Source organism: Micropterus dolomieu, linkage group LG22, assembly GCF_021292245.1.
Source record: "Micropterus dolomieu isolate WLL.071019.BEF.003 ecotype Adirondacks linkage group LG22, ASM2129224v1, whole genome shotgun sequence".
NCBI classification, from domain to species: Eukaryota; Metazoa; Chordata; class Actinopteri; order Centrarchiformes; family Centrarchidae; genus Micropterus; species Micropterus dolomieu.
This window is the reverse complement of record NC_060171.1, coordinates 4,543,007-4,555,911: the sequence shown is the minus strand read 5'-3', so window position 1 is coordinate 4,555,911 and position 12,905 is coordinate 4,543,007. Positions and strand designations below refer to the sequence as shown.

Here is a 12,905-nt window from a genome sequence, read left to right as displayed (position 1 = left end):
AAGCTTTGGCCACGTTTGACATGAACATCTGACACTGTAACATTAAAGATAGGCCAGAAAATATGGAAATGCCTAATAGGTCCCCTTTAAAGGTAGGATTAGGGGCTAGGTAATGCATTATGACGATGAGATGCCCCCACGAAGATAGTAAGACAAACATCTGTGGCTGTGTGTGTCTGTGGTGACACCATGTTGACTTTAAAGGTCATGGTTCATACTCAACTCTTCTGTGGCTCTGGAGGAGATTTGTCAAGTCTGAGAAAACAGCCCTGGTGATGTTATAGTGACGTCATCAGCTTGGGCTTGGAGATCACTGCTTTACAAACAGGAAGTGTGAAAGACATTGGCAAGTAAATCCCGGCTTCCTAACTACTGTTTTTCTGCAGATGTATTTATAAGAGAAGTATTCAATATATTTGCAAAACATAAAATGTTGCTTAATGCCACTCTCCATGCATCACTGGCAGTAGTGGCTGGAGGATCTTTCCATAAGTTTTGCATTGCTGTGCTGATTTAGCATTCACGTCAAGGATAGTGCATTCAGGTAACGCAGCGTTACTTAGAATAGTAGCTGTAATAATATTACTGTTTTGGAAATAGTAATCCGTTACACTACTAGTTACTGGGACTTACTGCCCAACACTGGAAAAGAATGATCTTTTTTCTTGCCAGGAGAGTCTCATTCTCATACTAATACATTGCTCTCTGATAAATATTTCCTGCTGTCAAAATAGCACATTTTGCTATCAAATTAAGAAATCATGCTCTTAAATAAAAAATTACTGCTGCGACTTAAAAAAACCCCATAGAATTGACAATATTAAGATTCTTGTATGTTTATTGGATGTCCAAGATAACACAGTGTTGTTTAGCAAATTCTGTGTTATATCCACATCTCTCTGTCTAAAATCAAAGCAAGACTGCATTAAAACCAAGCAGCTCAATTACATTTTCTTTATATACTCCGTGTCTAGATTTTTATTAATCATGTGTTTATATCTAAGTGCAGCCATCATCATGTCTTCAACATCCTGATACTGTCCAGCAGAGTATCGTTTTGTTTCTTCCCACCTCTTTTCATTCACGAGATGAAAATCAGCCGCCGAGGAGACGAAGATGATCCACCCAGTTCATAATCAATTAGTGACACCAAGACCAGAACGCTCTGCGGTAACTCAGTTTCTGCTGAAAAAGTCCCAGAGCTCCAATTAGGTTTCCTCGTGGTTTGTTTCTGTAATGAGCCCAGGTGGGTTGCCTTGTAGGTGGCTCTTTACACCAGACCGAGCCGTGCTGTGCTGTGCTGTGCTGTGCTGTGCCAGGCCAGCTGGCAGACGACAGCAGAGGCTCCCAGGTAGCAGAGTCAGTGACCTCATTGGCAGGGAGAAACTGTCACAGATTAAAGGAGCATTTACATAATATCACTGCACAAGGAACTGACTCGTCCCAACTGCCCTCCATCACACTTCACTAAGATTATGCAGGACATGTCAAAATGTCTTTAAATAATACTTTCTTTGGCTTGATAATCCTATTAAACCATAGATTAAATATCTTTTCATGTCCATTTGCCTTTGAAGTCTTTGAACTCTGTCTGCTGTCAGCAGCAGGGTTTTTCCTCCGAGGCCCGAACTCCACAAAGCTTCGACCTCCTGCGCGCTCACATGTGATATTGATACTTTTGGCTGGTTTTCAAGGCTTACGTTGGGTTTAATATGTGATGCCCACCAATGTGTGGTCACATTTGTTTTAATGAAGTTTTCTTTCATCAACATGTTTCCAAGGTATGTACTATGTAGCCTTTGTTTAATGAGTCTTTACGGACAGATGGTCGTTTTATTGCCTTTACGTTGAGATGTTTGTTGGTTTCCTCATTCTGCGGCAACCAGCTAGACGAACAGAATTGTTTTTCCTGTTTGCAGTAGTAGTAACTTAAGTTAACTAACTAACTTTTGCTGTATAAAATGAATATCCTTAATATCTGAGTAGTAGATTCTTGTAAGGATACATTGATGTGATTGTGTGTAATTTAGTGGCCGGTGTCGTAAATTACGAGTTTTAATTTTGTCTGAAAGAACATTTAGGTTGACTCAATAACATTTTCCTAAAATGTAAGATACATTGACAAATGTTGACGCATTTTGAAATAGTAAAAAAGTAAAGCTAAAAGCTGTAAGCTCATGCACCGAGTGGCCATACACAGATAGTAGCAGTATGCTAGGTTTTATTAAAGGTTACGTGAGACAACCTTTTATACTTATTATTTTATTTTGGTTAGCTGAACCAACAGAATGTAACAGAAAGTAAATAGACAGAATGCTGAAATGTGGAATACGTGTGTGTGGAAAATATTGTACGACAATGCGTAAATCAACGCATTGAAACAGTGTAGTAAAAGGAAAAAAGTTTATTTTGCATATAGTGAATAAATTCATTCTGCTGCGCGAGGCTAAATGAACAGCCATGTCAGAGAAAGATGTTTTTCAGCGATGTTTCTTGAGCACATGTGAGCAGTCACCCTCAGGCCCCACAAAAAAATACGCAAATATAATGCTCAAAATCTGCACGGATATAAAAGCAGCAGCTTCACGAAATTCTCCAAACGATGTGCAGCCTAGAAGAGTATGTTCCAGCTTTATGTGAGGTAAGGAAACTAGGCCTTCTGGATCATCATGTGAAATCAAAATAATCTTTCTGTACACCACAGCAATTTCTAACTGTTGGACTGAAAAACACTTTCACTGTAACCACCTCACCAAGAAAAAGAAAAACTCAACCTAAAAAAGTTAAAAGCATCAGAGTTTGGATTGAAGAAGTCAGTTTTCTAAGTTCATCTCAGGAATTTTCACTTAAAGTCAGTAAACATTGTGATGACAACAGCAGGTATCCACACTGGAGGTAAATGGCTTCAGGATACATTCATGGTGTTTTTTTCTATCTATGACTGGATCACGCTGTGCAGACTCACAAGTTTCTGTTCTGAAGGTTGAGATAGAGGAAGTTGGTTATGCCGATGGAAAGAGAGAGAGAGAGAGAGAGATATTTCATAAATTACTTTGCACTCTGTGCTGTTTTTTTTTTTTTTTACCAGTCTGAGCTCTGAGAAAGCCTGTTGGACCATTGTCATTATTATTAATTATCATCATCATTATCTGGATTATTATTCCCGCAATGCTGACAGCTCTGCAGTCGCTCTGCTGGAGCAGAATTTATTTGGGGGCCTTCGTGGCCTCGGAGTCATGACCTTTGCTTATGTCTGTATTGAAGACTCACATGGTTTACGTGATGGAGGGATGTCCTCATGCTTGCTACAAAATGACACAAATATATGTAATACATAAATTAGCTTTCCGTTTACTTCATTCAATTTTTAAATAAAATAAGACAATGACAGATGTCTCGGATAAGAAGTCTGAACATTTATTCCTGTTTCCTGCAATTTATATTAAAAATGAAGGTCTCTTTTTTAAAAGTGTAGGCTAATAGTTTTTTGTGTCTAGCTTTGTTTCTATAAAGATTCTCAGTCATCCAGGTCATAGTTATCCAACGAAGGTTAAAATCAAGGGCAACTGGACTTGGTTGAAGATACTGGAAGACGTTTCGTCCCTCATCCAAAGGACTTCTTCAGTTCTGACTGACTGGCAGGGAAACTCAGCTATTTAACCTCAGTGGGGTCGTTGGCCCGGGTCATCGATACCGCTGGTTCGTTCTGTGGCCAAGACTGAACGACCATCATTGGTATCTTCACCTGAGGCCAATAGGTTACGTTTGTTGAGTTTCCTGGGAAGAGATGAAAGGACAGCATTGTAAGTGGGGGATAAGTGGTGGCGTAGACCCCCTCCCCTGTTCAATGACGGCTTCTCAACCCGGGTGTAGATGCTTCCTTGACACCTCTTTCAAACCATCCATCTTCTCTGTCTAAAATGTGCACCTGGTGGTCCTCTAGCTTTGTACATTTGGATGTGCTATGATTGGTGTAGGCTATCACCCATAACCACCATGAAAACTCTGTTCAGATGGGCTACTTTAATGGTCAGTCCCAAATGTTTTATTTTATAATGTGGATACTTCCCAGATGAACAAAAGGGCCAAATCTATACCTAGTTTGGTACCCGTTACACCAACATATAGGGTTAGTCAACAAAATTAGAAAGACTAGATGTGTCCACAACATGCGGTGAAAACTAAGATTGCTGAGGCAACTGGCACCAAGCAGTTTAACAGACACAAAAACAAATGGCATCACCACAATCTGAATTTGGGGATTAATGACGGTATATCTTATCTCATCTTATGGACATTTGTTAAGCACCATTCAATTAAAATGTGACTGTGAACCAAAATAAAACAGCACATTGTAGTTTCTGTATTTGTTACCAAAGCATTAATTAGTATTACATGGGGAAAGTGTGATAATTGCTTTGTAGGTCAAGATGTGTGCCCTTAAATTTTCTGACTGTGCCCCAAAAAATTTCACTAAGGGGCTACAGTGCTCCTAAAAAAAAAGCCCTTGGTAAGAAACACAAATTTCATGTTTATAAACTTTTTAGACATTGAAAATGCTCCAAGGTCAAACAAGCCAAATTTAAGCATAATGACAATTAAAAAAATATATTTTCCTGAAGGAGAGAGAACAGCAGGACTGACAGTTTGATTGAGAGTAAAATAGAAACAGCCTTTCTGCACTTTGTTGCCGCCTCATCGCCGTTGAGTCGAGCCGAGAGTTTCCCCACCGGGAGACCCAGGATCTTCTTGCTCTCTTAGCGGAAACTGTTGGCCAAAACTAAATTCATCCTCATAACCGGTGAGCAGGTGTTGGTTTGAAAAGCTGGTTTGTTGTGGCCTTGCGGCTGAACAGTTTATGATAACCACAGCTGCTTTATGACAGAAGGAGCCCTGTGAGGGGTTCAAAAGTTTAAGACCTGGAAACATTTCTGAACAATGAAGCAATGAAGCCGAACATGTCATCAGTTATTCAACCTTCCTTTAGACACGCCAAAGATACCAAACATGTCAGCCTGATTTTGGGGGGAAATGTGTTGTTTCTTGGGAAATTGAAATGAAAAAACAAGATTTTAAGGGGACAGTGGGACTGTCCGGTATAAATACTCAAACATAACTTGTTTCACAACATTCAGTCCCCATGTAGGGAGATTTATCCACAGAATTAACAGAAAATTATCAGAAAATAGAACTGGACTGTCATGTCCATCCAAGCTGTAGAAGTGCTGTGAGTCACATAATATTGTCTATGGGAAAAATGAATTGGACCAGAATCAGGGGCACTCCAAATAGTAGTTTTTACTCTTCGGTTTCACTCTCTGAAGTCCTTCTATTCATCTGTGACACTAAGACATTGAACATGTCTTATTAAGAATTTAGTCAAGTCAAGTCAGTTTTATTTATATAGGGGCTTTACAATCTGTACAGTATACAACATAGTCTAAATTTAGACCCTCGATTCGGATAAGTAAGAAATCCCCAAAAGAAAGCCTTAAACTTCAGGAAGAGCAACCTTGCATGTGGTGGCGAAAAAGAAAAATTATTGCATATAAAGTCAGCAAGTGACAAGTCATTTTGAAATTGAGGGTTTTAATATATTAAATTTTTAAGGTCTCACATTTTTTGTGATAATTCATTATCTTGTTTGCTTTTATTTTATTTTTTTGTATTGGGCTTTAGAGACACTTAAATGTGTAGTTCTCATTGGTTACGTGACAACGATTATATGAAGGCTGATTTTACAGCAAGTATTGCGTTGTACAGTCAGTGTTACCAAGTTATTTTTTTTTTTACAAAACTATTGTATAATGCCTAAAACCTTTATTCTGGACGTCCAGAAAATGTCTTAGAACTGAACATAATTGAAAACTAAAATCTAGATGTAATAATTTAAACATTTGTTGCTATGAATAAACATCAGAATTGGACAGGAAACTTCAGTCATCTGTCAACGAACAGAAGCGAGTTTTTTTAGTTAACTCAGACTGAACGTTACATGTTTTAATAAAGACAAAGTGTCACAATCTCTTTTCCTGCTTCTTCTTCTTCTAAACTTGGCAGCTGCAGATATTCCTTCGTCAAATACGTTACAGTGGTGTGTGTGTGTGTGTGTGTGTGTGTGTGTGTGTGTCTTTGTTATGTGTGTGCAGCAGATTAAATGGAGGATGTGATGGTGTTGTATTTTTGCTGACGTTCTGTCGGATCAGTCATTTTTTTTTCTTCCTCAGAAATGTAAAAGCCTGCAGGAGATAATCTGCTTTTCTTTCTCTTCCATCTCTCAGCTTCTCATCCTCATCCATTTTTCCTTCTGTACTTCTTTATGCCTTAAACAATCTCTTTCTCCCTCTCATATATGACATAAATGCTTCCTGTATCACCTCACCTGCAATTTACTTTTGTCTGGTTAAGGTTTTCTCCAAGTCCTGGTCATCCATTAATGCAGTTTTTTGTCATCTGTTATTTATTTATTTAAATTTTTCCTGGAGAGCAGTGTTTATCTCCTGTCCTCCTGCATGCAGTCTGAGGTGTGGATGAATATTTCATGGCGAGGGATCCCTCCACCTTTCCTCCCTCGAGAACAAGTCAACAGAGAGCAAAACGACTCATCTGTAGTCAGCAGCTCACCTTTACTCAAACAAATAAAACAAACGCCATCCATTAGTGGCGGCCGAACGAACATGGTGAGGTGAGGAGCAGGTAAGAGATAGCTGCACTCAGAGGGAAAAGCCTGTCATTTAGTTTGTTCCAGGAGTTCAAATACAAACTGCTGCAACAACTGGACTGACCTTATTTGCACAAATGCAAGTAAAAGGGTATTTTTTTCCTTTTAAGGAGGAAAATATCATCATCATTATTGGACCCAAGCTGACCAGACACGTGAAAAAGAAAAACAATTCCTTTGCAAAAATTAATGCACATTCATTTTTCGCTGAATTTAGTTTCAGACCTGGTGTGCAAAAGCTCCAAATTTGACTGCTTCTAATGTAAATCTTGGCCACAGTTTTGATAACTGTTGTTTCGTCAAGAGGACATTCATTGGGGTTTTCCATTTCCATGTGTTGGTCTTCGCAGCAGTGGAAAGCGTCGCCGAGCTGTGCTGCTGTTGTGCTGCTTGGTAGCAGGACCGAGACCTGTTGACCCAAAATGGATGCAAACACCCTCAAATTAAAACTTCAGTTATAGGATTATTGGTCTTTTGACTTGTGTTAAATAATGCTGTTTTCAGCTGCCAACAAGGTGCCAAAATATAAAAATGCTGATTCTTCTCAGTCTAATTCCTAGTTGCAGAGACAGTCAAACCTCCACATTCACCCCTCAGTTTCTCAGTGACATTTCTGTGGTATTTCAATGACAGGAAGTTATAATTCAGAATAATCTGCAGCCTTTTTGTGGCGCACAGTTAAATGGAAACAAGGATCCCATTGTGGAGCCTTTTCTTTCTTTCTGTATCCGAGTCCTCAGAGCGAGGGAGGAGGCTCAGAACGAGCTGCTTTCACTGAATACATAATCAGCTGAAGGAAACCCGAGTGCTCCAATTACCCGATGCTCGTTAAGAATGAGGAGGACGCACTGAAAGACAAATTGGAAGAAAGGTTTCTTTTTGTCCGCCTCTGTCAACAGCTCTGTTCAGAGAAAGAGAGAAATGTGTTTCTCCTGCAAATCCCACACTCAATTTGTGATGTCTGTTTTACTGTTTACTACGTTTTGTTCGTTTAAAGTACAAAACCTTCTCATGGTATAGAATTAAGGCGATTAATCGTGCCTTTATTAAAAACTGGTAGCCACTTCATTCATCCACAAAATACAAATAAAATGTGTTTTACGAACAGTATTACCAACGGATTTATGTCAGGTTTGAGCTGTGTCTTAACCAAACTAGCTTGTTGGCTATCGAGATACAACATATAAATCAGAGAGTTGTGTTTTTCTCTTTTGATAAAGCTAGGCTAGCATTTTCCCCCAGCTTCCAGTCTTTGTGCTAAGCTAAACACCTCCTGGACCTATCTCTATACTGGACTCACAGTGATGAAACTGATATCAGTCTGAAACATCTGAGTCGCAGTTGCTTGTTAGCTACTAAGCTAACATAGTACGTTAAATAACATTAGCTTTCTAGCAAACAAATGTTAGCTCATGGGAGAGCGGTCTGTGTCAGGGATTGGGGATATCAATTAAAATAGCTTTTAACAGAACTAAATTTGTGCACTAAAACAATAACATTCTCCTGCTATTTAAAAAATTGCTGCAGGTCTTCTTTCTTTTTGTTTCCACTTTTGGTGGAGCGAGGCTTGCAGTTTTCCCCTGCCTCCAGTCTTTGTGCTAAGCTAGGCTAAACACATCTCTTACCCTTCTGCTACTGAGCGCACAAACGTGAATCTGATATCCCTCGTGTGACAGAAAAAGAGACAAAATGTTTTGTTCTTTTAGCTCCGTGTGGCTTGGTTTTGTGGAGTTTTCTTCATCTGAATCAGGTTTAAGGATAGAAGATGTTTTAGGTTGGATGTCACGTAAATCCATCTGAGACAAGGTTGTGATTTTGTGCTTTATGAAACTTGATGATTTAAGAGAATAGTTCGCATAATTTTTAGTCTTCACAGCTGGGTGTTGAAGTTTAACAGAAATGTACCACACTTATCAGCCAGCATTTACTGCAAAAACACCTAAAACATTAGCTTGTAGAGTCAATGGCTTAAGCGTTAGTAGCTTATGTTTAGTCAAGTACTGTCCTTAAAAATTGATTCAAGCCTCTTAATTTTATGAGACTTTTAATAATTCAATGCTATTTTCTATTTAAAATACAGGATAACTTTATCACAACACACTGTTGAGGGGAATGTTTCCAGCATCAACATGGAGTTGAAATATGGTAGGTGACTCCATGTTTCAGTGTATCTCATTTCAAAAACTTCCAAATCAAAAGAAAGTACTTTGCACCATCAGCAGACAATTTCTCCTTGTATTTCAACAGAACAGAGATGAATGATTTTCACCTCCTGTGACGGACACGCTGAACATTTGAGAGGTATCACACAGGTCCTGACTGAGTCACAGTGATGAGCTGTTACATTGGATTTCATCACCCGCGCCCTGTGAGAGGACAGACCTGCCCCATGCCGCCTTGACGCTTTATCAGCAGCAGTGATTTTTGAAGTGCAGACAGAGGGTAACGAGTGTAATGGATGTGACGCTACAGAGCGCTCGCAGGCTTCAAACAAAAGGAAAAGCCTCTGAAAAACAATAAAAGACAGAAACTGAAATCAGAGCTTGTTTTATGTTCATCTTGAACATGAAGGAGGATGGTGTAAGACTTACACACGACCTTAACCTGACCCTAACCCTACAATGTTTTTTCAACAGTTTTAGTCCGTTAAATACAAATCATGCATACTGTGCATCACTGCTGGGTGTTAAAATCATACCCGCAGATACCATATTGATTTCCTGCCTTCATGCAGCCACTGGTTTCAGTACATTTCTATGAAAATCATCTTGAAAAATGCTGCAGAGAGACAATCCATCACACATCCATAATAATTAGTGTGCATAAATGAGATTTTAACATACAGTATGTTTAGGGGATGTCAGATAACAGTATAAGGGGCACAGTTAGTTTTACTTTCACAAAGACATGTGGTAAATTATCAGACTATGCATAATCTACCATAAATGAGCCCTTTGGATTTAAAACAGTTAACTTTTTGTTTTGTTTTACTGGTTGATACATTTTTAAGATTTGACATCATTTGAAAAGAACTTATTCAGTGAAAGCTGAGGGTTTTACAGGCAGCAGACAGTTTAAAGAGCAAGGCTGCTCTTTTCTGAAGAAATCCACAAATATACCTCTAATCTGAATGTCTGAAAGGCATTGAAAGTTGTATTTTTATCTTGGTCAGAATTGGTCTGAGCAGACAGAAACCTAAACATAATCCATTGTCAACACAAGGCGCTTCTCCCTCTGCAAACTGCATGATTTCAGTTTTGTGTGTTTGCTTGCTTCCAGGATGTTGTACACTCTTACAGCACCCTGCACCTATACTTCTTATGCCAGGGACTGGCTCTGGGTCTGATGGGTTTCTTCTTTTTCATCTAATTTCCTCCTGTTTGTCAGCGGGTTAGACAGGTGTTGAGGCAGGCTGGGAGACAGAATCAGAGCTAGCAGCCATATGGACCACCACCATCTTCCTCACCTCCTCATTTGCTTCACTACTCATATAATGATGCTTTAAATGAGCTCATTAGAGTTTTTAGGTGAATCTGAAACCAGAAGGAATGTGAATATAAATGGAGAAAGAAAGCCTTATACTTTCTCTGATAAGTATATTTGAAACAGGTTGCAAAGTTAGATCTTAAGATAGTTGGTTTTGTCTTCATAGTTGATCTTTAAAATGCACATCTGGACAGAGGAACTTCAGTCATTCTTATCTTTGGCCTGATTTAAAAATGTAGTTTGATGCAGAGATGGATTGAATCTTAAGGTATGCTTTATGAGTTTAATTGAAACAGTTTAAACACCTCAAAATCACACACAATGCCTCTAAAACCATTGGTCTCCCTACTCCCTACCTCACTGGCACTGCCATTGCACGAAAAGCACTAACCATAGTACACGACCCCAGCCACCCCCTGAACTCATGCTTCACATCACTGCCCTCAACAAACTGTAGCATTACCACTCTCATGGACTCATGTTCCTTGTGTCTATGTTGTTGTGTTAGTTTCCTGCTCCTTAATTGTTCATAGGCTGCAGAAACAAATATCCTCTAACGGAGGACAATTAATTTTCTATCTGTCTAATTTGTTTGCTAGCAGCTTTTGAAGACTACACAGTTTGGTTAAGTTTAGTTAGGTTAGGTTATATAAAGGTATACTTTAGGAGTTTAGCATCTGAAATTGTTAGAAACACCTACCAAATGGTTGTGGTCAGTTTTAGGCTTTACTGGTGAAATCACTGACAACATTCCTCCGAGCAGATAACTAGTCACTTTGTCAGAGTGGAAGGTAAATGTCTCTGTAAATCTCAACACCCTCACTTTCACTCCTGCTTCAATCTTTACTGCTTGTGAAATACACTTCTCCCCTCCTCATTTGCATTTCAAGACATGGAGCTCATTCTGTGAAATTTTGGCAGACCAACCTACCTCTGGCACTATTCAGAGAACACTGTAAGCTGTTTCACATGTGGGTCACTGGTTCCGAACCAAGCTTGAGCCAAACTGTCGGCTCCTCTTAATAAGTCCAGAGTCGAACTAAAATAAGACCTTTCACACTGCAGCTGAAACTGTCCCACTTCTGACTTTTCTTCCCTGCGCTGTGGATATTTTTAGAGCCATGTGAAGTTCTTGTCCAAACTTCCTGGGTCTGATAATATCCGATCCATAGCTGAGTAATGTAGTAATACAGTAAAATAGGCAGAGCCAGTGTTTCTAGGGAACATGTATCCCTCACTGTAAAATTTCTTCTCTGATATGACATTTGAACATCACTTTAAAATGGTAGGCCTAGAAAGAATCCCCATTTGAGAGAGACTGAGACCAAAGTCAGATGTTTACTGTTGATGTTTTAGTTCACTGAAACATTTTCTGTTCTCAGACTGGGAAAAAATGTGAACATTTATGATTGACTATGATTGATTAAATTTATGATATTTATGTTATCAAGGTTTTGTCAGACTACAAAGTGGCACAGCACCGTTCCTCCACACGTGCTCAAAGTGAAACTACACATGCTCAAAGTGAAACTACATGTGCTCAAAGAACTACTTGCATGGCTAGAGAGTGAACAACTGTAGCTGGTTAGCTAATCACCTCTAGCCAGCTGGGAACATGTGTGTACTCTCACAATAGCTCTTGAAGGTAGCTCCAAAGCTAGGCTTGGGCAACCTTCTCTATTTTCATATCGTCTGATCATGGCTACTTGAGATCACCGATTGGCAATTGGGGGAGCGGTGTAACGTTGCAGCATGTCAGTGAAATATCAACATTGCAGAAATAGAAATACAGTATTGTGTTTCCCACAGAACCATGTAACTTTTGTTTTTTAACCTGTCCTGCCCAGCAGCCTGGTATAGAGTATGCGGAGCTGGAGACCATTATGTGCCAGACAGGTTAAACTTTAACAAGAGAGTATTAATATAATCCTTTGTCTGTTATATTATTTATTTAAATATGTGTTGATTTGTCACCGGGCCAGACAGGGGGGCAGACATGGGGATGTGGGGCACAAACACCGCACAAACAGACAACACAGAGAAAGGACAACACCTAAAAGAGAACGGGGATGGGTGGTGGGGACAACAGGAAATAACAGAGGGAAACACCAATTGCAGCAAGCAACGAAACCTGCAAGAGAACGGGGAGTGGGGCTTGGGCCAGAGAAAAACAACAACAAAAAAAATAAAACTGCCGGACAGCAATAAACAGCAGATAAAAAAAACAACTGAGGGAGAAATGAAAATGAGAAAAAGTCAAGCAAAATAAATAAACAACACAGCACAGCCATGAGAGCTGGAATAATAACAATTCATTAAAAAAAGTAACTTAAAGAAAAGCATCAAGAATAATTCTACATGTGACAACCAGGGACAACCTAACCTTCTAGAGACTGTTTTAATATCATCTTAGTTCTGGTAGTGAGTTAGTTCAAATCGCCTTAATATTGACGCATTAAAAACTAATCGCTGATCATCCCTTCAATCGTCGATAGGTGATCCAATCGTCAATAGGAACAAGCCTATCCACATCTAACAGATGGTCTCCTAAGTTATGAACTCTGTAGCTCTCCTTTTCCTTACAGAGCAGTACGGTCACTACAGTTTGCTGTTAGTTCACAGCACAATTTTATGCAAATTTAGATAATGGTTTGAATCCAAATCTAAACCTCTCATTTGTCCTTTCGAATTCTTTATC

The 12,905-nt window shown here is 39.3% G+C and overlaps 1 protein-coding gene across 13 annotated transcripts in view; it reads left to right on the top strand.

Annotated features, from left to right (window-relative positions):
• The window catches only part of LOC123961830 (metabotropic glutamate receptor 8-like), a 151,442-nt gene that overhangs the window by 47,709 nt on the left and 90,828 nt on the right, over window positions 1-12,905 (top strand). Inside the window, exons 1-3 of one of the 13 annotated variants that reach the window (XM_046037570.1) lie at window positions 8,487-8,527; window positions 8,802-8,866; window positions 8,969-9,022. The exons of 11 other annotated variants lie outside the window; for them this stretch is intronic. In XM_046037570.1, the coding sequence (XP_045893526.1) occupies window positions 8,980-9,022 (43 nt within the window). In that variant the 5' untranslated portion in view covers window positions 8,487-8,527; window positions 8,802-8,866; window positions 8,969-8,979. Of the gene's footprint in view, window positions 1-8,486; window positions 8,528-8,801; window positions 8,867-8,968; window positions 9,023-12,905 lie in introns of those variants that run through there. One more of the 13 variants, XM_046037571.1, reaches the window with a different exon arrangement.